Consider the following 26000-nt stretch of genomic DNA (forward strand, 5'->3'; position numbering starts at 1 on the left):
TACAATGTATTGCATGAGGTGCTGCACTTAAAAATTGCATTCTAGTGAACACAAACTATTTATGAAATAAAATTGCATGTATGCCATTCCTTCTGTGACAGTTTGACTTTTAAGAATTTGACAATGAACATAAAATGTTCTTCAGAGCATATATTGTACAGAATGTTTCTGATTCAAACTCTGCTGTTATTTACCCAGATGTTAAATAAATAAATAAATAAATAATACAACTATTGTGCATTGCATTCTAAAAATTTTGTGTATATAATATGACTCCTTTCTGAACAATCTTAACTGTTTCAGGACACTCTCGTGAAGTTATTTTAATTTCTTTTTCCCCCCAGTCTATTTTCTCTGTTGTCTAAAAAACACAACAAAGTGCTGGAGCAAGCCACGCAGTCCTTGAGAAGTTCCTTGGGTTCAAACGACTCTCCACTTCCTGATTATGTGAGTATCAAAATGAATGTTGTAATGGGTGCTTCGAAATTCAAGTCATACATCCCAAAATCTGCAAAGAATTCTCGGAGTGTGGCAGCTGAGCAACCACCGACATCAAAAACAGGAACCTGTATGAATGATGTCATGTCTGAAACATCTCTAAAAAACAAGAATTACACTTAGAAATGGCAGAACAAAACCACAGCTATGCAGAGGGAAGAGACTTACTGTCAACTCATGTTTTTCAAGCCATTTGTAATTCAGAATATTTAAATCACACAGTTGAAAACGGCATTTTTAAGAACTGGGCCTTAGCATCCACAGAATCCTAAAATGCCTAAAAATGATTAAAAACAATTCCCAGTGAGCCTCTAAGGGAGTACTGGAGTCTTGGGGTAAATTAGTATGTTCTGAACACATGGATACTTACAGTTCCCTTCAGTTTGCTGAGCCAGTGCCCACAAGTAGGCAACAATTTTGTATTTAATTGCATGGCTTGTTGGGAAATCTCTGCTTTGGGTGGAAGAAGGAGACGTCTTGAGAGGACTTGAATAATATCTTTGTGCTGCTGAAGTATCTTTGGTCTGTACTCATTTGAACCCTCACTGCAGTACTGTGTGCAGGAAAGAAAAGCTGATTTATCATTTGCTTGGGATTTTTGAGGATGAAAATGTATCAACTGTTTTATTTTCAGGGCTAATACATGATCCAGAATATGCCTGCCTGAGACTTTACTTATCCTATTACTCTAGTATTAAATATAAAAATAACTTAAAAAGATCATTTGATATAATAGTTTAATGACTAAAATAAGGAAACAGCATGATACGCATGTCTGCAAAACACATAGGCACACATAGGCACGTGATAACATACATATGAAGATCTATATTTTAGGGCGTGTAAGAATACAATGCTTGAAAAATATTTTATAGGTTTTGAACTTTGTAAGTTGCTGGATGTAAACAATACTGCAGTTAAGGAAAGGCCAAGGTAAAGGCTTTCTGTGTGAAGTTGTCCCCTTACATACAGAGACAGCTGAACAACACAGCTAATAGAGCTGGGAAAGCTCCCTGGAGTACAGCCAAGAGGCTTAGATACTCCACTGATTTTTTTTCTTTTTACTGTTGGTATGATGTAGGGATGGAAGGGGGAAAGAGAGCACTTGGAAAGATTAGTGTAGGGGAAAGTAAATTAAGTTCATGGCCTGTATTTTGAAACAATAAGGTAAACTATTAAGGTATGGCTTTCTGGTCCTTTCTTTTTCCTCTCCAAATTGCTCATGTTACAGCTCAGTCTGAAACTTAGGCAGTTGACTAAAAAAAGTTGAGGCCAGATTTCATCACTTCAGCATATTCTGCTTCTGAAAGCCTGTGTTTATGTTGTGTGTAAGAACAAGGAGGAGTGTAGAAGTGGAGGGGACTGAAATGTCCTGAAGCATGTTCTACCTCTGTATCCCAGTGTGGAGCTAAGGAAAAGGGTGATTCCAATATTGCCTGCTCTGCACAGGTTTGTTCGTTGAGAGGTGGAGGTTTGCCTAATAAACAGTTCTTCTTTGCAGGTTCTGTTCAGATCAAATATGTATTTAAAAAATGCCTTTCTCACCATTTCTATTCACTTTTATTTAGAAATTACTCATTTTCTTACTGTGCTCTGTAATCCAAATGGTTATTTGCATGGAACCTGAATCCAAGGGTTAGATCACATAAAAGTAGTCTAGGTGCTGTTTAAGATATTGTCTGTGTGTTTGAACAGTAGTACTCTTTATATTCTAGCAAGTTTTTGACCCAATACACAGTCCCTAAGCTTATACTCACTGATGGTGTTAGGAATATACTGAGTTCTGCCTTTACCATGTTTATTAATGTTCTTTTTGTGAGTTACCTGCTGCAGTCTGCCATCAGGTATGTGGTGTAACAGCGGAGCTGAGAAATGGAGTAAGGAACTGATACCATTGGCCTTGATATTGTTCTTGCTGGGGTTTTTCTGGTTTTCACAAAAGAAAAGAGCAAGTTGTTTCATTTATTGGTTGGACCGGAGGTTGGACCGGTGTCCTGGTCCTTTCCTGATAAACTCTTGTCAGTGTGGTGGATTCAGGAGCAGGATGGAGAAGGCAGCAGGACAGAGACAACCAACCCCTGTCATTATTGCCTCAAAGACACGATCCTTTGTTAGACTAATTCTCATGCTAAGTAATTTACTTGTTGTTTCATAAGCCATAATATCATTCATTCTTTTTGTAGCAGCATTGACCTCTTTTGAAATACTACATATGATCCAATTGGAAATGGGAAGAGTCCACTTAAGTTTTCTTTCTTGCTTTCTTGTGTTCAATGAAAGCATGTTTTCCAATGTTCTTAGCAAACAAGAAAACTGGTAATAAAATCATTGAGAATTTTGCTTCTTTCAGTTCAAATCAAGACATATTACTTAAGTAAACATATCAATGATTTTCTTGGTAATTTTATTACAGCCTAATGTAATTTATCAAATCAGAGGTACCTAACAGCATAACTAGAGAAATGATAACTTCTCTTAGGAAGTGGCACATCAGATGTGTTATTTGAGCTACCATCTACCCAAAAATTTATTTTCAAGGATTTCATAGTATTCTTTATGATTTTTGAGTGCTTTCCCTGCTTGTTAAACTACAGCTGGTAACAAGAGATTCCCCTTAACTGTTTCTATGGAAAAGAAGAGAGTAAATTTTTATTTTTGGCAAGTCTATGTCATTTTCTTGCTGATGTGAGAAAAAACCCAATTTCCTTAATGCAAAAATTGAGGAAATTAAAAATCAAATGTAGGTATAGTATTAGATTCAAGTAGTTTGGCAGACATCATCATTTGAGTCTTACCTCCTAAATTTTGGGTTTAAAACAAAATTGTTCTAGCCAGAAGAAGCTTAAATGTGTTAGGAGAAATTCTAAAAATAATCCCACTTAGTGGCAATGTATTCAATTATTTAGTACATAGCATTGTCATTTAAACAGCACGTCAGTGGTGGATGAAATTTGGGATAGAAAACTTGTAGTGTAATACCAAATTTTTCATATTAATAGATACATTAATCAATACATGGAGAGCCATCCTTTAATCCCCTGTCCAAAATCTGTTGGGTTTTTGGGTTATTTAGCATAGAAATAAAAGCATGTTGGCAACTCAAAGGGAAAAATGTAAAAAATACAAATGTAGTGAGCTTTGTATGTATATGTGTTAAAATATAGGTTTTAATATGTAGTTATATATATAAAGTCTGCAGTAGCAAAGCCTGGTGATACTGGGAGAGTTCCCAATCAGAGCTGACTTTTCATGCCTCCTTCCCAATCCAGTAAATTTACCCACTGTGCAAAGCTGGCTTTCATGGAGGGCTGGAATTCTGCAAATGTTGATGCGTTTTTCTCTCATCTTGATAACCAGAATTAAACTTTGCATCTGGATGACGAGATTTCTGTATTATTTTCTTTTCCCCCTTAGTTTGTGCTCCATAATGGGCTAAATGAATTCCAATATTTAGATTCTTCTTTGATTTTTCCCTGATTTATATGGTAAATAGAAAGCAGCTGTCTGTTTAACCATCTAACTCTTGAAACTCCTAGGCCCCTCGAGCGTCATCTGGAAGTAATGTAGCTTGTAAAACAAAGCTAAGAAGAAAAAGCAATGTTTGTTTTATGTGGGATGAATGACTTCAGTTGGGGTCCCTCTAATTCGGCCATTATGGGGGTTATTAAAAAGCAGTATTACAAAAGTGGTTTCAACAAAAATGAAATTTGGGGGGGTGGGAGCTTATATCTTGTTATTACATTTGATTATATTCAAACCTCCAAGTACTTCATAAATAGTCCCTCGTTTGAGTTTCCCCAAGAGAGAACAGCCCAGTCTCCCCCCGTACATCAATAGATGTAAAAAGGTTCCCCTGCGTCATTTACTTCCTAAGAAGAAATTGTCTGTTATAATTGAGAGCTCCATATTTATCTTAGAAACTTGAAATTGCTAAAGAGTAGGTAAAATCGGGTCCATGAACTGCAGTATTGTTGTCTTTTAAACATAATGGAACAGATCTAAAATCTATTAATGTTCTAGATTCAGTTATGTGCAGAGAAGTTAATTTTTAATCCAGTATGTAGCAAACAAGTATTTTATTTACTAATGATATGAACAATTTGGCCTTTAAATAAATGTTGTGATATTTTGGGGGTTAGAACGAGAAGATCTGTAAGCCTTTCCAGCCCAATTCATTCTAGGATTATATGAATCATAGAGCCATTTGGAGTGGAAAAGACCTCTGAGTTCATCAGGTCCTATAATATATTCTGTGCTTGCACATCTAATATTACATTAGGTATCCTGCAGCTCTATCTGATTTTTTTAATTATCTAAAGAACAGTTTAATGCAGAGCTCTTCCCTCACATAGAAGTGTTCTCCTATAAACGTGTGCTATCATGAAGAAATGGGAAATCTTCCCCATAATCATCTGATGACTCCAGAAATTATGCAGAAATGAAATTAAACCTACTTCCAAATAAACTGGTTGGCCATAATAGAGTTAGTGTGATGCAATTAATGTTGTTCAGCTGGTAGTCTGTAAAGTACTGCTCGGTGGTAACTGCTAAGAACACAAAAAATATGTAGAACTGGATACAAGTTTGGCAGAATGGGAAACTTTTGCCAAATTAAATCAAGACTGCTGACTGAGATATGTCCATATTTGTCAAATACTGGAGTGAGGAAAAAACTAAGGTAGTTTTGTTTTCTTTTTTTTTTTTTTTTTTGGCGTAATCTTTCTTTAAAATTCAGAAACCACCCACTTGCCACCCAAAGCACTGCCTAGGTCTCTTCAGTAGCTTTTTTGTCTCTATTTTCTTCCATTTCAAAATGTCATCAAGAAACCCAGTAAATTTTTTTTTTAATGACTTAGCCATGCATCATTAATGGTCTAAAAAACTTCATTTTTGTGTGTGAATTTTTAGTTTCTCATGTTGTCTAGAGGAATAAACTTAAAATGTGATCGTACAAGAGAATTTTATTAGGGTGTTATTTAATGAAAGCATATGGTAAAGCAATATAGTACTGGGTGGGTTTTGTATAGTATGTGGATTCTAGCTGTTCAAGTTGCACTTAATAGGAGAGTCACCTTGTTTTGCACTATAATACCTCCTTTTTGATTACTCTGACTTGATGGCTGATGAAGTAACAATTTCAGTATCAGGTTATTCTTGGGTTTGCCTGTCTCCGATATTGAGCAGAGGGCCTAAAAATACTTTTTCTAAATATTAGTCATACCCTCCTCCAGATGAATTATATTTTATAGAATATTACTCCTACCTAATCCCCCTATTTTTATATCACCAAAAAAATAGTTATTTCAGAATAGACTGAAATAACCAACCTAACCCAAATCTAAAGCAAGCTTTTCTATTGAGTAATAGCTGAATTCTTAATCAGTACTTTCCTTTAAATGAATTGAAACTTTCATAAGAAAATGCTGCATAAATTACCCTTAAACAGAAGAACTATCCTAAAATCCTGTGGAAAAGATTTTGGTAAAGTTGTCTGTTTAAACTTCTGTATATTACTATGAAGTACTGATAGTTATTTGCAGCTGGTTTTTGCAACTATCAATATAACTATCAGGGTTTTTGTGTCTTTACAAATACATTACTTGTGGTTGAAAGATTTTTAGACAAATACATTGAAGAACATGAAGATGATATTCTTCAGAAGGGTGATAGTCTTTCATCACCCAGGACTTCCACAAAAATGTCATTGTGTCTGGTATTTGTGTTACATAGATGGTGTTAAGCCTTATTTAACTTAGAAATTCTCTTTATTTTGGGAAATAAGGATGAAAATTCATTTGCTTTGAAAGGACATCCATTGTGGCAGTAGCATCTTATGATCACCTGATTGAAAATCTTTCATTCTTCAGGTTTATGGAAAAGGGGAACAAATAAGTAAAAGAACTTTTGACATTAGCAGTGCAAACACCTACTAAAGTAATTTCAAATCCCCTTGTTTCGCTTGTTAGAAACATTTGAAATAAACCAAACACAATCATCATAATTTTTTACTTTTTCTTCTTTAATAGTTGTAGAGCTTTAGGACATTGTCATTATTTTGTGTAAAGCATATAAATTACGGCATTTGTGCAAAATCTGCACTCAAAACCCATGTTTTTTGGGAAGACTGCTTAAATGAATGTTCTTAGAAGATGATTAAACTGAAGAAGTTGTAAGAGCTTGTCTTATAAAAGGATGAAATCTTGGGGTTCCTTTGCACGTCCTTTGTGAGTTAAACAGGAGAACTTTGTATGCTGATTTTTCTCCTGCACAGCTAATTGGGTTGCATTTAAGAGAACTGGAAGCCTGGGAATGCTGGTGTTTTTAGAAGGGTCTTAGGTGTAGCTGTAGATAGAAAATGTGATACATTATTAAGATAAAGCCCTCATAAGCCTCTCTATAAAACTATTACTGCCATGTAAACCAACATTTGTTTTATTCACACTAATGGCAAGTATTGAAGTGTTTGGATGAAAAAAGGAGCAGTAGTGATCCCCAAAGCACCCTTCTTTGCTGATTTGGTCATTAGATGCTTTTCCTGCTGCCTCTTTCGCATGAATGGGTTGTTCAGGGTTTCTCAGAAACCAATTATTCACCTGGATGGTTCATCTTGGTCAGACATCCACAGACAAACAGAATATCCTAATGCAGTAGCTCTCCAAAGAGTAGGGTTTATTTTTATAACAGCAATCTATTTCAACAATGCATTAAAACAATTTTCTGGTGTCCCTAACACAGGGTTTTGATTGAAAAATGTAGTGCTTAAAAACCATAAGTATGTGACCATATGTTATAAACATCCCAGTAATTGTTTTTTTAAACATGTAGCCATATAAAGTAGAGGAAATGGATGGGGAAGAAAGTATGTACCAAACCTTTTTGGCTGTTTGGTACTAAATATCTAATTGTAATTGGAATTTCTGTGTGCTGCTTTTTCTCTTTGAGATACTGGCGGAACATGTTGTACCTTCCATTTGCAATTTCTCGTCTTCATTTTTCAGGGACATTCACAGACTAACCAGTAAGGTTTTTGTATGTTTTCAGTTTTTTTTTTTTTAAAAAGCCATCCATTTCTATCAAAGGGTACTAAGAAATTATTAAAAAAGTAAACAAACAAAAATCTTTAGGCTCCTTCATTGCAGATATCTGTGATTTGGCACAAAGACAAAGAAAATAATAGAAATTAGGGTAAACCAAAACCCGGTGACTTTGAGAAACATGCCCTAGGAGGAAGATGGTGTGCTTCACATTGGATAAAATAATGGAAGAAGTTATTCACCTGTGGTGGTGCTCAAAACTGTCTGAACTGAAACATCCACAACCTCAAATGCTGGGGACAGCTCTGGGCCCCTCAGGACGACAAGGACATGGAGGGGCTGGAGCGTGTCCAGGGCAGGGAACGAAGCTGGGAAGGGGCTGGAGCCCCAGGAGCGGCTGAGGGAGCTGGAAGGGGGCTCAGCCTGGAGAAAAGGAGGCTCAGGGGGGACCTTGTGGCTCTGCACAACTCCTGACAGGAGGGGACAGCCGGGGGGGTCAGACTGGACCATGTGAGAGTCAGGTTGGATATTGAGGAAAATTCCTCCATGGACAGGCTTGTCCAGCCCTGGCACAGCTGCCCAGGGCAGTGGTGGAGTCCCCAGTCTGTGGAAGAGTTTAAAAGCCATGTGGATGTGGCACTTGAGGCCATGGGTCAGTGGTGGCCTGGGCAGTGATGGGGGAATGGTTGGACTCCATCTTGGAGGACTTTTCTGACCTAAACAGTTCTGTAATTCTATAAAATGTTGGAACAAGACCATTTTCTACCTCTGCAGAGCCACATTTATTACAAGTTGTGTCCATGTTACTGAAGCAAGTTAATCTCATCAGTTTACAATTTATCTTTTTGGAGAGGTCTTGTGCCCCCTGAGCAGCATTTCACAGTGTCATGCTGAGGGCAATTCTCCCACTGGTGGCTGTTGTTAATATTACCTATAATGTTACACAACTGCTGCTGATTGACAGTGTGGGTGGCCAGGAGACTGAATGATGGGATGAAGGCAAGGAGAGTATTTTAAAGGGAATGAGTCAACCATATTAAAAGGCAGTCTTGGTATGAAGTGAATAAGGAAAAGGTTTGGATAAAAAAAAAATATTAATATAGACAGAAATCCAAAACCAAAAGTGGATTTTGAAAAAGGATTGGCTCCTCTCTGCTGCTCATATGAAGTGTCACATGGAGCAAAATAAGCCTCTTAATGAAAACTGATTTCCTCATCACCTGGCCTGAAAACAGCATTAAAGAAATGTAGAAGGGAGAATTTACATTTTGTTTATCCCCATTGACAGGAGTGGATTCTTGTTCTCTGTGAAATACCTACCTGAAAAACCTCCCAGAAAATTTAGATAACATATTTAGAAGAAACAGAAATTTATGAGAGTCTGTTGCTCATTTTTATTGAATTGTATAGACACCCTAATGTTTTTCACAGGTGTAATTGAAAAGATAAACTTTTAATTCCCTTTCATGTAATCAGCTATTTCTCCTAATTTTCTCATTTCTTTGTTGATTAGGAAGTAAGTGAATTAGTGGAATACATTGCGCATGTCATATACTAAATCAGCTTTTATAAACAGGAATTCTTCCACAGAATTGGTTAATTATAGAAACAATGACCCAGAGTCTGGACAAAAAGTAGCAATTCTTAACAATCTCTGAGTTAGAGGCAGAGAACTAAGGGATGTTCAGCCTGGGGAAGAGAAGGCTCAGGGGAGAAAAGCCTCTAATACATCGCCATTTTTTAATCCTCCTGTATTTGTTATCCCCAGCACTTTTGGGAGATGACTGATTGCCTTCACTTCTCTGAAACAAAGTTGAGACACGTAAGATACCTTTTTTTTTTTTTTTTTTTTTTTTTTTTTTTTTTCATTTGCCCTTCAGATATGTCACTGGAATATGGTGGAGCTCTTCCAGAGCTGCTCTTGTTCATATTCAGGCTGGAGCCCAAGATGGTGAGCTGTGTCACACTACTGAACATCATATTCTCCAAAGACACTGTGTTCTGATGCATTTTTGTGTTGCTATCAAGCTGGCACAGTGTGTACAGAGCCTGTTCCACTCCAGCATTTGTGTGTGTGTTAACCCAAACCCTTGACCTCAAAGATAATGTTGGCTAATAACAAAAACCAGCCGTCCTGTTCTAGAGAAAATAAGATGTATTGTAACATTGCAGGTTCAATTTGCTTTATTCACTGCAATAGGACTCATGATCTGAAGTATATCTGTTCTCCCCAGATAAACTGAGGAGAAAATGCATGTTGCAGTTCCCAAAGGCAGGTCTTTCATCTACTCACTAGCAGATAATTTGTGGCACTCACAGAGAAATAAGATGCTTACTCAATGCAGCCAAAAAAAGTTATCTGAACAAATAATGACAAGTTTTCCCATTCCAACACTAATCTCTTAGATTTTGATAAATTGAGTCAATAGGAAGAGTCATGTTACATTCCCATGGGAAAAAGCTTTGTGGAATTTTTCTGATACATAAAATTTCATTTCTGCAATAAACTAGCCATCTTAACGTGTGGTAAGTTAATTAAAGTTTGTTAGAAAACTTCATGTAAATTATAGGTAACCAGTTATAATCACAAACAGGATTTTGGTGAGGCAGAGTTGAAGGACTCTGGGATGGATGTACAACATACCCAGGTGCTTCACTGTCTTTCAGCAGTAATCTCTCATCTTTTCCCTGTCTGTCTGATCATCGTGAACCAGGCTACACAAAATTAACTTTGCTCCCAAAATAGACAAATCTTCATAAATATTTCAGGAAATTTTATTTAGTTGAATAATACAGTTTTTACATATTTCCATCAAGAGCATTTTGCCTCAAAATTTGAGAAAATACCATCTGTTGCTCATAGTTAATTTTGGAACAAGTGCCTGTGTACATAGACTTCTACAATTATTTTCTGTGAGTTTTGGGTTTTCCACATCTCCGTTAAAGGTTTGTTTTTTGGCATTCAGGCTGCAGCTGCTCTGTGCTTCCAGAACATTTAGCAGCACACTGGTCAGCAACTTCTGTGTTTATCAGAACTGATGCAGTGTTCTTGTGACCAAATGTATTTCAAAAATAAGATGGAATGTAGTGAAAAGAGATTTAATCTAAAAGTTACCCCATTTATTTGGTTTGTTTGCTGTCAGCTTTCAGAAGGCTGTTTCTCATCTCCTTACAATTTCCATTTTATTCGGCTCAAGAGAGCAGTTCTTGAAATTTGTTCATGGAGGTCTTTTGGGCCCAGGTTAATAGAATAAATGATACTTTTACTGGCAGTGACTAGTTTTGAAGAATTTGTAAGGTAAGAGGAAAACAAAACCACTTCCTTATATTTTCTAATCTTAGAAGAACTTATCTCCTTTATACTGAAAACCACTTCAAAGCTCAATAATGTGATTTTTCTGATAGGTTTCACATATCTTTGTTAAGCTATTCCCTTTAATTTTCAAAATATTTAACACCAATGAAAGAATGAATAGAGTACATGTGTTGAGTGGTGTCATAAAGAATTACTTCTTTAACCAGGCTGCTATCTTTTAATGTCTCATAAGAAATAAAAGCACTTTCCATTATTTATCTTCAGCTCTGGTATAAGATGATGGCTGTAAAGCAGCTTATTCCTGCTCACAGGAGTTTTAGAATCTCATGCCACAACCCCTTGTCAGTGGTCAGCTATCTGGGACCTGACATTTTGTATCATGCACTGCTGCTGTTTAGTAATGAACCATCATATAAACTTTCCTGTGTGCACACTGTAATCTTCTATATGAACAGCAACAGGTTAAATCAATTTTTTTTTGTAGTTACTGTTTTCAAACTTGCCTAATATTATTAAGAGGGTTTTTTTTTTCTATTTTGTGGTGATTTTCTGTTGTTCTCTTACCCACCTCTGTGTCCCTTTGCAGTGATTTTTGGTGTTTGAGCAGAGCAGGAGTCTTGCCCTATGGACACAGGGGCAGGGTGTGGCCTTAGCAGTAACCTCATTCCCTTGCCTCCTTGGCATTCCCGAATTGTAATGATGGATACGTCTGCCCTGCGAACCCCTTCTGATTTTCTTATGCCTCCCACAGAAATTTCCATAGCAATTCTCACCCCAAGGGCAGCAATACAGAATCTTTTGGCTGCTGGGTAGAGAGAAGCACTGACTTTTCCCACTGACATCCTGTGCGTCATCAGGACCGGAAAAATTTCTGCTTGGATAGTATGGAAGTAATGGAAAGTCTATTCAGTCTCTGTTTGTATGGAGGACTTGGATTACACAGTCTTGAGTGTGAAGTTTTTTCTCTTAGGTAGGGTCAAAATTATTCAGATTAGTACTTTCAGTGGGAGAGAACAGTTCCACGGCATTGATGATTTTGCTGTGTCATAGCAGAGATGCCGAACCACAGGATCTGATCAGTGAGGAACCATATGAGAACTTAAGAATTCAGCTTCTGTGAAGCTGGCATCTTTAGTTAGGGATCAGTATATATTCAGTTTGTTTTGGTACCTTCTCAATTAAAATTGCTTAGACACTGAAGGTGGGTCTGCAAGACCATAGAATTCTAGGATCATTTGCTTTGGAAAAGCCCTCTCAAGTCTGGGTTGGAAAAGTCATTGAGTCCAACCATTTCCCCAGCCTGCCAAGGCTACCACTGACCCATGTCCCTGACTGCCGCATCCACATGCCTTTTAAATCCCTCCAGAGGTGGGGACTCCACTCTGGGCAGCCTGTGCTGGGGCTGGACAGCCCTTTTATGAAAGAAATTTTCCCTGATATTCAATCTGAACTTCCCCTGGCCCAGCCTGAGGCTGTTCCCTCTCCTCCTGTCCCTGTTCCCTGGCTGTCCCCTCCTGTCAGGAGTTGTGCAGAGCCACAAGGTCCCCCCTGAGCCTCCTTTTCTCCCAGCTGAGCCCCTTTCCAGCTTTCTCAGGCACTCCTGGGGCTCCAGCCCCTTCCCTGGACATGCTCCAGCCCCTCCATGTCCTTGTTGTCCTGAGGGGCCCAGAGCTGACTCCAGGATTAGTGTAGTCTGTAATTACTGAGTGATTTTCTTGAGTCACAGCAGGTGGTTCACAGGAAACATGCTAATAGTTGTATATATATTTTTGCAGACGGTGTCACAGTTGTTACTGCTAAACATAATATCAAGGATGAAGAAAATATTTGATAATAAAGTCAGGGATTATGCTGGGGTGATAGGGTACTGCTGGATAAATTACATTCCTGCAACTGTAGTGTATTGTATATAGTAAAGTTTGGGATCTGTGAAGGAAAAAACATGAAGAAAACTGCTTTTAACTGCTAATTGTTTTTTTTTTTCTGGCCATTTGAAAGATGTGATGTTTTGCCATCTTACTCTTCTTGGTGATAAAAATAGGGGTTTCTGTACATCACTTAATATCACATTGGATAAAAAGAATAAGAGCCCCAAAGAAGCATTAAAATATTGTATGGCTGCTTAAATCTGGAGTTAACTATGAACTGAAACACAAAAATGCCTGTATTAGCAACTGTATCTTAGTAATTTATTAAATTAGTTCCTTTTTGGAGAATCACATAATTGCTTCAAAGAGGGTCATCAGAAATCATCTCTAAGATACACATTAAGGTCTACAGATTTCAGTAGGTACTATTTACATTGCTGTTAATACTACTGTTAGGTTTAATGCATAATTTGGAAACTTTGTCTTATATGAGACCTGCATTGCTCTTGATGGGATCCTACAAAGTGGAAAAGGACTTTTTACAAGAGAATGGAGTGACAGCACACAGGCAATGGCGTCCCACTGCCAGAGGGCAGGCACAGATGGGATAATGGGAAGGAATTGCTTCCCTGTGAGAGTGGGCAGGCCCTGGCACAGGGTGCCCAGAGCAGCTGTGGCTGCCCCTGGATCCCTGGAAGTGTCCAAGGCCAGGTTGGATGGGGTTTGGAGCACCTTGGGACAGTGGAAGTTGTTCCTGCCCATGCCAGAGAGGGTGGAGCACGGTGGTCTCTCTTTCTTCCCACACAAACCATCCTGTGATGGTTACCTTTCCGTGATAATTATCAAGGTTTCCGTTCTTGCAGCATTTACTGCTGTGTAACTTCTCCAAACAGTTTTGCTGGTGACATTTTGCTGCTAAGCTGAATGTGTAGGACTGGAATCAGAAACTTTTTCACTTAAGAATGTCTTTAAAGTCCTTGAACTCTCCTCAAAGTAGATTGGTTCTGTTAATTAAAGTCTGTATCATGATGATCTATTTTACCTTTGTATGGTGGAGTTGGGGTTGCATATGGAACTTGTTCTTTCTTGTTCTACCAGTCAAACTAAACAAAATCTTCCCATACCTCTAGGGAATACTGCTTAGTTTCATGGAGAAACAGAGAAATCTTCATTTCCTTGCAACAGCAAGAAAACCTCATTAGTATTTCAAGCACAGTATGACTAAATACAAATTCAGAAGTTTTAATTTTATTAGTAGGAATGTTGTCATCTTCTAGTAGCAGTTGCTTCCCAGGTTTTGTGGGATCTTAGACAATGATTGTGTTCAGCTTTACTAAATACTGTTTGCATTCTGTTGTCATTGTTGCGTGTAGTTTGGGAATACTGTCTTGGAGTGTTTGAGTTCCCAGCTGGTGACTGTCGGGTATTTTGGGCATTGTGGTGCATCCCCTTATGTAGAAGCTTCTTGGTGACTAGTCTCTGAAGCTTGACCCTGGCTAGATGTCTTCCAGAGTAATTTACATTTTCTAAGCTAGTTCGGGTGAAAATCAGGCTATTTGATTTGATTCATGGAAGGCTTGAACCAACCTGGTCTAGTGGAAGGTTTCCCTGACAATAAATCTTCCAAACCAAACCATTTTGAGTTTCTGTGATTCTGGGAATTGTAAAAACCTCAGTAAACAGGTAAAAGGGACACAGGGCTATGAGAGTGAAGCTTCACCAAGAATTAGTAAAGCAATGAGGGAATCTGGGCAGTTTTATAGTAATTTTTGATTGATTCTGGAGGCTGACTTTGAAGGAGGTGGAGATAAGTTAAAATATATCAAAGTGAAGTGGTTTAGGATTGGAATTTCAAACACAGGAAGGGCATGGATGGAAGACAAGATGAAAGTGAAGGGGTGACCAGGAGATGAGCAGTGGATTAGCTGTAGGTCAGCTGGATAATGAACACTGTATGGTGAAGTCATGTAAGAAGTGCCCATGATGCACCTGCATCTTCCCTGGCTTATATTCGTGTCCTCAGAAATGGCTCATAGTTTCCTGGGCCAGTGCAAGTTGGGAAAGCAAGGTTTTGGAGCAGGAAAGCAGTTGGGCTTGCTGCCTTGGCAGGTGTCCTGTGGTGTGTTTTCCTTTGGAGCAGACTGCTTGCTCCTGGGCCTTTTCCTCTGAGACAGGACACACACTGTGGCATTTCCTCTGGTGTAGCCTTGTCATGGGCTGTGGTGGGTGTTGGCATTGGGATACAGGCTGGAAACGCCGTGTTCCTCGTGGGAAGTGTATTCCTTCATGGGCTGGCTCAGCATGGCTGAAAAGCTGCACTCTCAGCTTGCCAGTTGCTGCGAAGGCAGAGGAGGAGTGTCAGGATGGACAGTTTATTTAGCAAAGTGTCTGGCAACAAACTTTGGTCTGGTGTGACAGCTCTGCTTTCATTTCTAAGCAGTGATCAGAGATGGCAGGGTTAATTCTTGAGGTTATAATCACTATAGACCCTGCATTTTTTCACATAATACCTACTTTACCAAAAGTTGTCTGAGCTTGACATAGAACAGCCAAAGAGTATTGCCAGTAAAAGAGATAAAGATAAGATTCTGGTCACCAAAGGCTTGGCTTTGAAGTTGCTTTGCTCACTGAGGGTAAAAACAGCTTTCTTGTTGAGCTTCCTTCATTCCTCTCCGTTCTTCCACTCCTTTGGCAGAGCAAGTTTATTTTGTTGAAGGTTTTATTTTCTGCTGAAAGTGCAGGAAATTCAGACAGCTCTCTTGGAAGCTCCCCAAAGCTAATACAAACAAGATACATATGCTTCTCTTAAATGAACTAAAAATAAAGTAAATTATTTGAAAATATTTAACTATAGATATTCCCCTATAAAGACAAAAGGTAAATTCACATCATTGCAATTGTGGATGTTGATAAATTATGTTATCAAGGTGAAATTCCCTGGAGCATCTATTGTCTGTTCCTTACAAAAGATTGAGGAGTTACCACCCTGAAATCTGGAATAGCTGCATTACAGACAGAAGTAGTAACTACTGCATGTCCAAAAATATAATTCATTGAAGTATTCTTTATCATATACGAAGCCAGATGAAAAAAGTGATGTAAAATGAACTGAAACTGTCTATTCAGCATTACTTTGTGTGGCTGCAGCTTATGGATCTGGAACAGTTTACCAAATTTTTCCTGCCCGTTTCTCCCTGGTAAAAAATGTCACAGAACTTGTCTGTTTGGGGTTAATTTGACATTCTTAGTCCTTTTGATATCTGTTAATAGTGCAGGGCATGTATGCTGTTTTTTTTCCCATTGCTGACAAAATTGCCTTTATAGTCATATCTGCGTCATGAAGGAAGTAGTTGTTTATGACTATAATTTTTTATAATTTATGTTCGCAAATTGTTGAATCTCACTGAAAATATTACAGATGAAGAGCTCCAGTGAGTCATCATGGACAGGGGCTCAGCATGGAGAACAGCCGTAATTATAGTTGCCTGTGCATACTCCACCCTCACCTGTTCTCTACAAGGCATGGAGGGACAGCACACAGGCAATAGCTTCCACTGCCAGAGGGCAGGCACAGATGGGATATTGGGAACCAGGAATTGCTGGCTGGGAGGGTGGGCAGGCCCTGGCACAGGGTGCCCAGAGCAGCTGGGGCTGTCCCTGGATCCCTGGCAGTGTCCAAGGCCAGGCTGGACAGGGCTTGGAGCACCCTGGGACAGTGGAAGGTGTCCCTGCCCATGGTAGGGGGTGGAACAAGATGGGTTTTAAGTCCCTTCCAACCCAAACCATCCTGGGATTTTCTGAGTTGCAAAGAGAGGCAAAGGGAACAGATGTCCTTAAAGGGTCACTCAGAACTGGCGGGGAGAGTGGTGAGTCCGAGATGGTTTTCCTTCTGTGAATTGTAGAGTTCCTGGGAAGGAAACTATTACATCATGTCCAGCCGTTTTAAGTAGCTGCTTCACAGCTTTTGCGCACTGTGTGCACTCCTGGCTCTGCTGGAGAGGGACCAGCAGTGTTGGTCAGAATGGGCAAAAGCCACCAAGCTTTGACACAAAGCAACTTGCACTTTTGAAAATTCAAATGTCAAAACATTTTAGTACTGGCAGCAAGTTCCCACTCACTAAAAGCCATTCATTGTCATAAGCAGTTAAGATCAGAATTGTGTTTGGACGTGTTTTTTTTGTCAGCCTGCATTTCCATCAAGTATTTCTTTTGCAATTACATGTGACATTTCCACTTTATTTCATTAGGTTTCTTTGAATTAAGACTTCAACACAGTGTGTTGTCCTATTGTTTTCTTTCACCCTTTTTACACTGTGCAGTTGTAGCATGCTCCCTTACCAATCCCTGCTCAGGTTTTGCTTTTTTTAGGCATTAAGCTTCTTCCTGCTTATTGTGCTTATAATTAGCAGTTATTTAGCTGAAAGTATAATTTGGCTGGAAAATTGCTGTGATGTGAATGCACAGTGAGAAATGTGGCCTTTTTTAGTACACACAAGTGACCTAGGTGTCTGTACCCATTGTCATATGGTGCATAACATCATTAACATGGATCTTGCCACAAAGGAAAAGTTACTCTGTTAGATCTCAAATTTTTTAAAAAGTTAGAAACTAGACCTCTTTAGGCTTACAGTTATTCATTGCTTTGGATTAGTGTTTACTGTACATCCAGATAAAAGGGAGGAAAACTGAATCATTGCATTTAATTGAATTTTAGCTTGCTATAAAGAAATATATAATCATATCTATAATATATAGTCTGAAGCATGTAATTGTCATGTGGACATGATACGAGACTTAAGTTTGTTCACTAATGCTTCTTGGAATCATGGAATAGAATCCCTGAATGGTTTGGGTTGGAAAAGACCTTAGAGCTGGTCTTGTTCCACCCCTGCCGTGGGCAGGAACACCTTCCACAATCCCAGGGTCCCCATCCAACCTGGCCTTGTACACTTCCATGGATGGAGCAGCCACAGCTGCACTGAGAAACCTGTGCCAGCTGTGACGGAGTGTGCTGCATATCTTCCTGGGTTAGTGGTCAAAAATGCAGAATATCATTAAGAAATCTGTCACTATCCATGCTCTGCAATACCCTGGGTTCCACTCTGAAAAAGGGCAGTGCTTGACTTCTGGTCAAAAAATGGACTAATCAAGGAGCTAATTTCATCATGGAAGAGAAACTCATGTCGACCTTTGCTTATTGATGCCATTTCATAGTATCACAAGTCACCAAAATTCTGATTTTTCAACCAGCTATTATTTTCTATATAAACTAACTTGGGAGGAAAGAAAACAGAAACCTGAATTATTTTGTCTCTGTTTATATTAGACAGTACAAACCACGAGGGATGGTTATGCAACACTAAGCTGAATTACACAAGACATGCCTCCCTTTATCTCCTCAGAACTGGTAAACATTTAGAGGGTGGAGATTTGCATTCATTCATGATAGAACTTTTCAAATCAGCTTTTTATGGTCACAATAATTAAAATAAATTCAATGACAAATTGAATTAAAAGGATGAGCACTCAGAATGTTCTGTTGTGGGAACCAGGAGATGGGGCACCATAAATTAAACAGGTGTTTGGTGACACTGAGTTTTTGCATCCTCTGCTGACAGTGATTTGTTTTTTGTTGGGTGAATATGTCTGTAAGGAACTAACTGTGAGCAAATGCCTGGGGTTTCATGGTTAGGCTGCTTGACTTCTCTTGATACTTAAAAGCCGTATACTTTCCAAGTGGTTTTACACATCAGGATGTAAGTTTTGAATTCTGTGGAAGTGTTTACCCAGGAGGATACCATGCTAATTATCAATTGTATTGCAGTAAAGACAGCAACAATATTCCAGGATGGTCAGATCCAGGAACATCCAGCTCTGCCCATCGTTTGCCTTGGCTTTGAACTTTTGTGTGTTCCTTGATAGTGTTTATCAAACTCAAATTGTTTTTCCCCAGATAATGTTCTCATTCATCATGTTTTCCCCTGCATCCTCTCAGCTTATTTCCATTCTCTTTTTCCTGGCATGATTACTTGTTTTTTCCTTTAACAGAAGAATACCCAGACATGTACCTGGGTGTCTTTTAGCTGTCCCTGGCTGTTTTATCCCTTGTGCGTCTAGAACATGACCGAACATCTGTCTTTTTGCCTTAAAAGTTATAATCTCTGCAAAAAAGCACCACATTTAACTTCTCTCCTGAGAAGGAACATGAAGTGACTACCTAGAATTACCCACAGTAATGTGAGGGCTGTGCCTACATTCCTGTCCCCTTTGCAGGCACGATTTCAGTCTCACAGAGTTGGTACTGAGCTTTTACCTTCCACTTTTCTTTTTAATGATGTTTGTAATTATTTCTATGGGAATAAACAAAAAAAAAATAGGTGGAGGAGGACTGGTACACGTTGATGTTGACAGAGGCATTATCTAAGTCCTGTTTTGTAGAGGAATATTGTAGTAATTTTAAATGTGAGTGCCACACTGAATTTGTCAATTGTAAGCAACAGGAAACTTTTAACTCCTCTCCTTTAAATGTACTGTTCATTAGATTGAAGCATGTCTACATTTCACAAATCAATATTTGACTTTTATTTACATACAACAGCTAATACAGTAAAAAAAAAATATGGTCTTACAAGGCTGCTGAGGAGGATATGTTAGTCCTTGCCTTGGCCAGATGCATTCGGCATTTCCGCTGTGTTCAGCTGCTCTGAAAGTAATACACAAGGTGGTAAACTGCAACAACAAAATGTTAATGTAACTTTATTTATACCTGTCTTGATACTATGTCTGGATGCAGTGGGTCTGTAGCTTGATACTGATGATACAGAGCAACAAAATCACATGGCGTTTTATCAGCATTTCTCCACTGTCTCATCCAAATTCTGTCCTTGGATTTATGCTTGTTTTTTCTTTTGTTTTGATAACTTTTAAACCCTTAGGAATGATTCAATCTCTTATTATAGGAGCAGACAGTTCTGATAATGTATGTGCAATATAGGGATTCAATGCCACTTCTCTGTCTTTTATGGAGATAGTTCTTCTTTTAAATCCTTTTTTGTGTAGTCAGTTGTGGATAAAAATCTTCACTATATCTCCTATTTTTCTTCATGGTGGGTCTCAGATTCTACACCTGCAATATGGTAGCTGAAATACAGATGATTGGTTCTGTCCATCAGCTCTTAAAAATGTTAAATTTAATTACTGTGCAATAACTTCTGAACCTTTTCATTGTTTGAAGCTGACTACTAGCAGAGTTTCCAACCTATTGGAAGATGGTTAGCAATGCTTTCTATTTCAATTAGCTGTATCCCTGGGGTTTAAGGCAAACATCTTTTATTAATAAATATTTAATTTTGAAAAGTGGTTGTGTGGTTTGTTACCTTTCTGGTAACTGGACAGATCTCACTTGATTCAGAATTGTAATATTTCTGTGAAAGTCATCTAGTCTGTATTTTAGGATAGTGTCTTGGTCACCAGCTCACCCTGCTGCACTGGGGACAGAAGTATGCCAGTGCTCAGAGCTTTTAAAAATATACCATAATACAGCATATTCTGCAGTAAATCTGAGTTGATAGGCATGCCCCATTCCCCAGGTGAGTTAGGTCTGGATTTTTCTTCAGATGCCAGCTGAAGCAGTTTTTTCTATTTTTGTCTAATTTTTTCCATTACCCTTGACAACACCTACCTGGGATGCTGTTTCATAGCACAATAACTAGGTAACTACAGGCAGAGGAACTGCCTGCATTTTGAAAGTAAAGATTATTTCTGTCATAGAAGAATGTGATCCCATTGACAGCGAGCAGCTTTGTAAGGGTTTATGCCATCATTGTTAGCTACACTACAATGCTAATTTAGGTGGCAAAGTCATTAAAAAAATAGGAGATACTTACATTCAGAAAAAAATCTGTAACCTTCACTGTCAGGTATCATTGCTAATGAAGGAATTTTACTAGAATGTATGCACAAGATACTCCTCTTCAAACAAGAGGTCCAAAAAGCTTCCACTTAAATCTCCCTTGTACATGTAGAAGACGAAGTTTGGTGATTACCAGACTGTAGTGTGGGAATAATGATGGGATCTCACTTCTCTATGGTCCTCAGTGTCACAAAAGAAACGGATCAGCAGGTTAGGGGGATGGTGCTGCCTTCTGCAGGGCTGCATCTAGGAGAGGGATTTGGGACAAGGGACAGAGAGATTGAACAAGAGGGAATGGCTTCCCACTGCCAGAGGGCAGGTATAGATGGGATATTAGGAAGGAATCCTTGGCTCTGAGGATGGTGAGGCCCTGGCCCAGGGTGCCCAGAGCAGCTGTGGCTGTCCCTGGATCCCTGGAAGTGTCCAAGGCCAGGCTGGATGGAGCTTGGAGCAGCCTGGGATAGTGGAAGGTGTCCCTGCCCATAGAAGGGGTGGAACTGGCTGAGCTTTAAAGTTCCTTCCAACCCAAACCATTCTGGGATTCTGTGAGCTACACTTCTAGGAAGAAATGCACCTTGCTTTCCATTGAAAGCAGCCAGAGCAAAGTGGTAGCAAAGAATTTTACTCTTTTTGAGTCTAAACAGGATAATGAAAATTACTGCATTCTCTTCTTGCTTGGAGAGAGCATACATCTTCCACATGACAATTCCTACAGTGCTGCTTAATAGTAGAAAATAACTATGTGCAGATTGAATGACAGCCCAACAAAATGCTTTAAGTACTGCCTTTCTGTAAAGAATTTAAGTGCCTTGTGATAACTCAGAAAGTGAACTTCGTGGGCAGTCGGCAAAAGGAAGTGTCAGTGGTTTAATTGTTCATACCCAGCAGAAAAACTCAAGCTGGTTTAGTATGGTTCACATTCTTGCTAGACCTGTAACGTTTCACAGTCCAGTGTTTGATGTGATGGAGACAACCTAAATGATACAAACAAGATAGAAGAGCCCTTTTTTTACCCTATTCCAAGGTAGGACAGACAGCTCTGCAGTCGGAATAACTGTACTGGTGAGATATCCTGATGTGGAGCTCAAGGAGGGAAATCCAGGCAGCTGGCAGGAGTTCACATGCCAGCTTGTTCAGCTTTGGAAGTTTGAGTTGTCAAATGCACTGACAAAATGAAAAGCTGTACAAGTTAATCCTAGTGTGAAGACTTAGTGCACTACAAAAGAAGATTCCTTTTTTCATTTGTTACGAGTGTTCTTCAATGCTAAGAAAATAATTTCAAAAAAGAGTCAAAGGGAAAAGTCTGGTAACAGTGACAGATGTTGAAGGTGCAGTGATGTTTGATGCAGTCAGTTTTCCTTTTCCTGCCTTTGCTTTTCTGTTTCACCCACTGTTTTTAATTTCTCTGTGACTTTTTCTCTCTTTTTCCTATCTCTCCTTCCTGCATAGGGGCTCAACAGAAAATGTAATAAATTAATTATATGCTTTTACTTAGAATAGGAAAGGTTGAAAAGACTGTGTTAACTTAACCCTTATGAATTTGACTGATTACAATATGGTAATGCTTTATGTCATGGCTCCTGAATCAAGCTATGAGGCTGTGTACTAGTATGATGCATTTCAATTAAAATTTTGGTGATTACTGGAGAAAACAGGTTCCTTTCCAGACACATGGATGCCAGATTTACTCACCATAGAAACACTACCAGCTAATAGCTTTACTAGTAATAATTATCTTTACGCTGCCTTTATTACTCATTTTACAATAGAAAAGGGCACACTGACCTTTCACTGCTTTCTTAAAGGCGCAAGACCTGAATGTGATTGAGGAGGTGATCCGAATGATGCTGGAGATCATCAACTCCTGCCTGACCACCTCCCTCCATCACAACCCCAACCTGGTGTACGCTCTGCTCTACAAGCGCGATCTGTTCGAGCAGTTTCGGACTCACCCCTCCTTCCAGGACATCATGCAAAATATAGACCTGGTGAGTGATACATGACTTCAGAGATGGTTACACTTGCTTATGTGAGCTCTTCTTACTCTTGAGAGGTGGAAAATAGTTATCACCTCTTAGCAGTTGGTTTTTTTTTTTCAAATGTTGAATTTTTCTTGTCTGTTTTTTGGGCCTGCACATGCCTTCTGGGCAGCATAGAAACACAGAGTGGTTTGGGTTAGAAGGGACCTTAAAGGTCATTTAGTTCCAACCCTCTAATTTCTTTAACAGTCGTTTCCCACATCTTTAACTCAGGAGAATCAGAGGGATTTTGTGATGCCTCTGGTAAAGAATTCCCAAGCTGTGACACATATTTCACCCCACAAAGTGAGTGAAATATCAGCTTCTCTTGACTGGCCTTGTTAGAAATCTGCCTTTCAGGGAAGCAAAAGCTAATTTTCATCATCAAACAATCCTTTTTCTTTTCCCTTACTCCTCTCACCAGCCGATTAATGATTATAGGGAATTAATTTTAAATAACTAAAGAGCAGGCATTCAGCTGTCTTATTCCTGTCTGTATCTGAATGTGTGTTGTTTCCACCTGCCAAGTGTTTTCTTCACAGCAACCTTCCCTTTGCATAGGGAAGCATTTTAGAAGAAAACAGAAGAAAACAACTGTGGATAAGAAGCTGTTACCAGTGTGACTCTCTGTGGAGTATGACTTTGGGAAACAATTGTTAATTATTTCTGCATCTGATAGTAGTTTTAATGTTTGTTTGGAGAGCCTGATCTTCTTCTAGTCAATATTCACAGAGCTGAGCAATGTTTGAAGCCACACTATGACCACTGGGGGCAAAGTACTGGAAGGGAGGGCTGAGCAGGGTACTAAGTCTCTGAATGCAGTGAATGACATATTATTGTGCCTAATGATCTGCACAGTTTTTTAATTACAGGAGATTGACCGATATCTGATTGCCCATAAAGGAAAATAATTTAAAATGTTGAACTTAAATTCTGCTCTGTACCTATTCGTTGCTCTTCTGTTCTCTCTTCACATTTTCTGGTCATGCAAGAGTTTGGGGAGTGGAGAACTTGAAGCTCAAAACTCTACAAACTTTCAGCAGCTGCAGACTACAGGCAGCATGATACTGTCTGGATGATTAGAACAAGATGTCTTCAAGTTGTGTAAAGAGGATATGGTGTGCTGAAGATAACAGTTGTCTACATTCCTGACTGAGATAGGGACCTTCTCTGGTTACTTGCCCACATCCAGGATAACTGATGGTGGCCAGATCCTTCTGCTTGCAGCCGTGTGCCTCCCACAGACAGCCGCACGTCCTTTCCTTTGTAACAATTAAATGTAGGTTTTCCTCAACAATTTAAACAATTCTTCCCCAAAACTATTTAATATTGGGTTACAGCATAATGCCAGTTACATTCAGAAACTATTTAAAGCTTTCCAAGGGAGCATGTTGAATTTTTAAATAGCTCCTTTGTTAGAGAGGCAAGGACGTCAGAAAAGGAAATTTTGAATTTTTTTTTTTAAATGTACCTGTCACCATCTGGCAAGTGGTAAGAGCTGTCAGGCTTGTAGATCTGAATAAAAGATGAGATTCATCTGACTCCTCATCTACCCTGTCACGTCCTGCACTTCATACGCAGTATTGGCAGCACCATAAAGAACCAGTCTTTGTCGTGTGTGCTACAGCCAGAATGTTCTAACTGGTCTTGCTGTCCCTTGAAACAGTGGCAAATCATGTCAGTTTTGCTGTACACATTGAAGGGAGCTTGTCTGGGAGCCATGTGGGCAGGATCTGAGAAGAACCAAGATGAGTTTCTGTCTCCAAGAACTTAGCATACTTTTCTCTGCAGTGGTGGAGCTGGAAGCTCCGTCCTCACAGCTGTATGGGACACTGTGGATGTCTGAAATGTAGCTGTGCTCTGGAAGAAGTCAGAAAGAAATCTTAAAATATTTGGCTCAATGAATTTCTAAAGTGTATGTTGCTGAAAGCTGGGAGGATATACTCATGGGGAGGATCTCCCTGTTCTTGACCTACTCATATTCAGCATCCATCCTAGCCTGTTTTCAGACAGAATAGTGAGCTGGCCAGGCTTTTACTGTGACCAAGGCTGGTTATTCAGAAGAGGATGGATCCACCAACTTCATGTATATTGGGGAGCTGTGTTGGCTTTCAGGCTGTTATGATCAATGAAATGTTGTGGCCCAAATTGTGTAAATTGTAGATAGAAATGGTAAATGTTGCAACTTTTGGTAATGCAAGAGTGGTCAAGAAAAATTACCTTTCTGAAGCTCCGCAAGTATTTCTGCAGGGGCTCTGTAAAGCCTGACTCTCTCTCTCGATACTTTCTCTGGTCATAAACAGCAAAGTATGCTTGGATTATCTGTACCCATGCTGCAGTGGAACCAGGAGTGTAACTTTTGACAATGGCATGTAGTGACAGAACAAGGGGCAATGGCTTCCCACTGCCAGAGGGCAGGGATAGATGGGATATTGGGTAGGAATTCTTGGCTGGGAGGTTTGTGAGGCCCTGGCACAAGGTACCCCAGGTTGGATGGGGCTTGCATTAACTGGTCTAGGAGAAGGAGCATTGGGATTGGACTAGATGGCCTTTGAAGGTCCTTTTCAGTCCACACCATTCTGGAATTCTATGATTCCAATAATCAGATAGCTCTAGAGATTCACGTGAGCACTAGGTGCCTGTTACAAACTGTGTCACTCTAACGTCCCTCTGCTCCAGCAAATTCTGCCCACCAGCTGATGAAAGATTCTCTGACTGTAAACTGTAATCCAGATTTGTATTTCATAGAGAAATACTAACAGTGTGATAATGTTTAATGCTGCAGAAATCAGACCAAAATACAGAGCATGTAAAGTCTGTAATGAGTTTTGGACACCAGAAGAGTTGCCAGTTTGCCTTGTCAAGAATGTATAAAATAGATATGATATGTAAAGACTTAAATGCTTATTATTTTTACTCAATTGGACATAATGTACTCATCAACCAAAAGGAAGCATGGAAGAGGTGAAAAGGCTAAAAATTTGAAGAAGAATTAATTGGAGAGTGTACTGGGGATGTAATTGATGGTACAAATAGAAAAAGGCATCTGTTGCAATTCTGTGTGTGTATACAAGCAAAGAATAACCCAGAGATGTCCTCTAAGCCTAATCACGCTGGTGACATTTTAGCTGGATTACTCTGGGTTTAGAATCTCAGAACCATTTGGGTTGAAAAAGACTTTCAAGACCATTGAGTCCAACCATTCCCCATCAATGCCTGGGCTACCATTGTCCCTTGTCCCCAGGTGCCACAGCCACACAGGTTTTAAACTCTTCCACAGATTAGGGACTCCACCACTGCCCTGGGCAGCTGTGACAGGGCTGGACAAGCCTTTCCATGGAGGAATTTTCCTCA

General features: G+C 39.3%; 1 protein-coding gene across 10 annotated transcripts in view; it reads left to right on the top strand.

Moving 5' to 3' along the window:
• DYM (dymeclin) overlaps window positions 1-26000 on the top strand; it is a 210710-nt gene that overhangs the window by 145304 nt on the left and 39406 nt on the right. For 6 of the 10 annotated variants that reach the window (XM_068177388.1, XM_068177393.1, XM_068177389.1 and 3 more), the window contains 3 exons: window positions 345-447; window positions 9301-9354; window positions 22434-22616. In XM_068177388.1, the coding sequence (XP_068033489.1) occupies window positions 345-447; window positions 9301-9354; window positions 22434-22616 (340 nt within the window). The remainder of the gene's footprint in view (window positions 1-344; window positions 448-9300; window positions 9355-22433; window positions 22617-26000) is intronic. The other 4 variants (XM_068177390.1, XM_068177395.1, XM_068177392.1 and 1 more) reach the window with 1 other exon arrangement.

Source organism: Anomalospiza imberbis, chromosome Z (genome assembly GCF_031753505.1).
Source record: "Anomalospiza imberbis isolate Cuckoo-Finch-1a 21T00152 chromosome Z, ASM3175350v1, whole genome shotgun sequence".
Classification (NCBI taxonomy): domain Eukaryota; kingdom Metazoa; phylum Chordata; class Aves; order Passeriformes; family Viduidae; genus Anomalospiza; species Anomalospiza imberbis.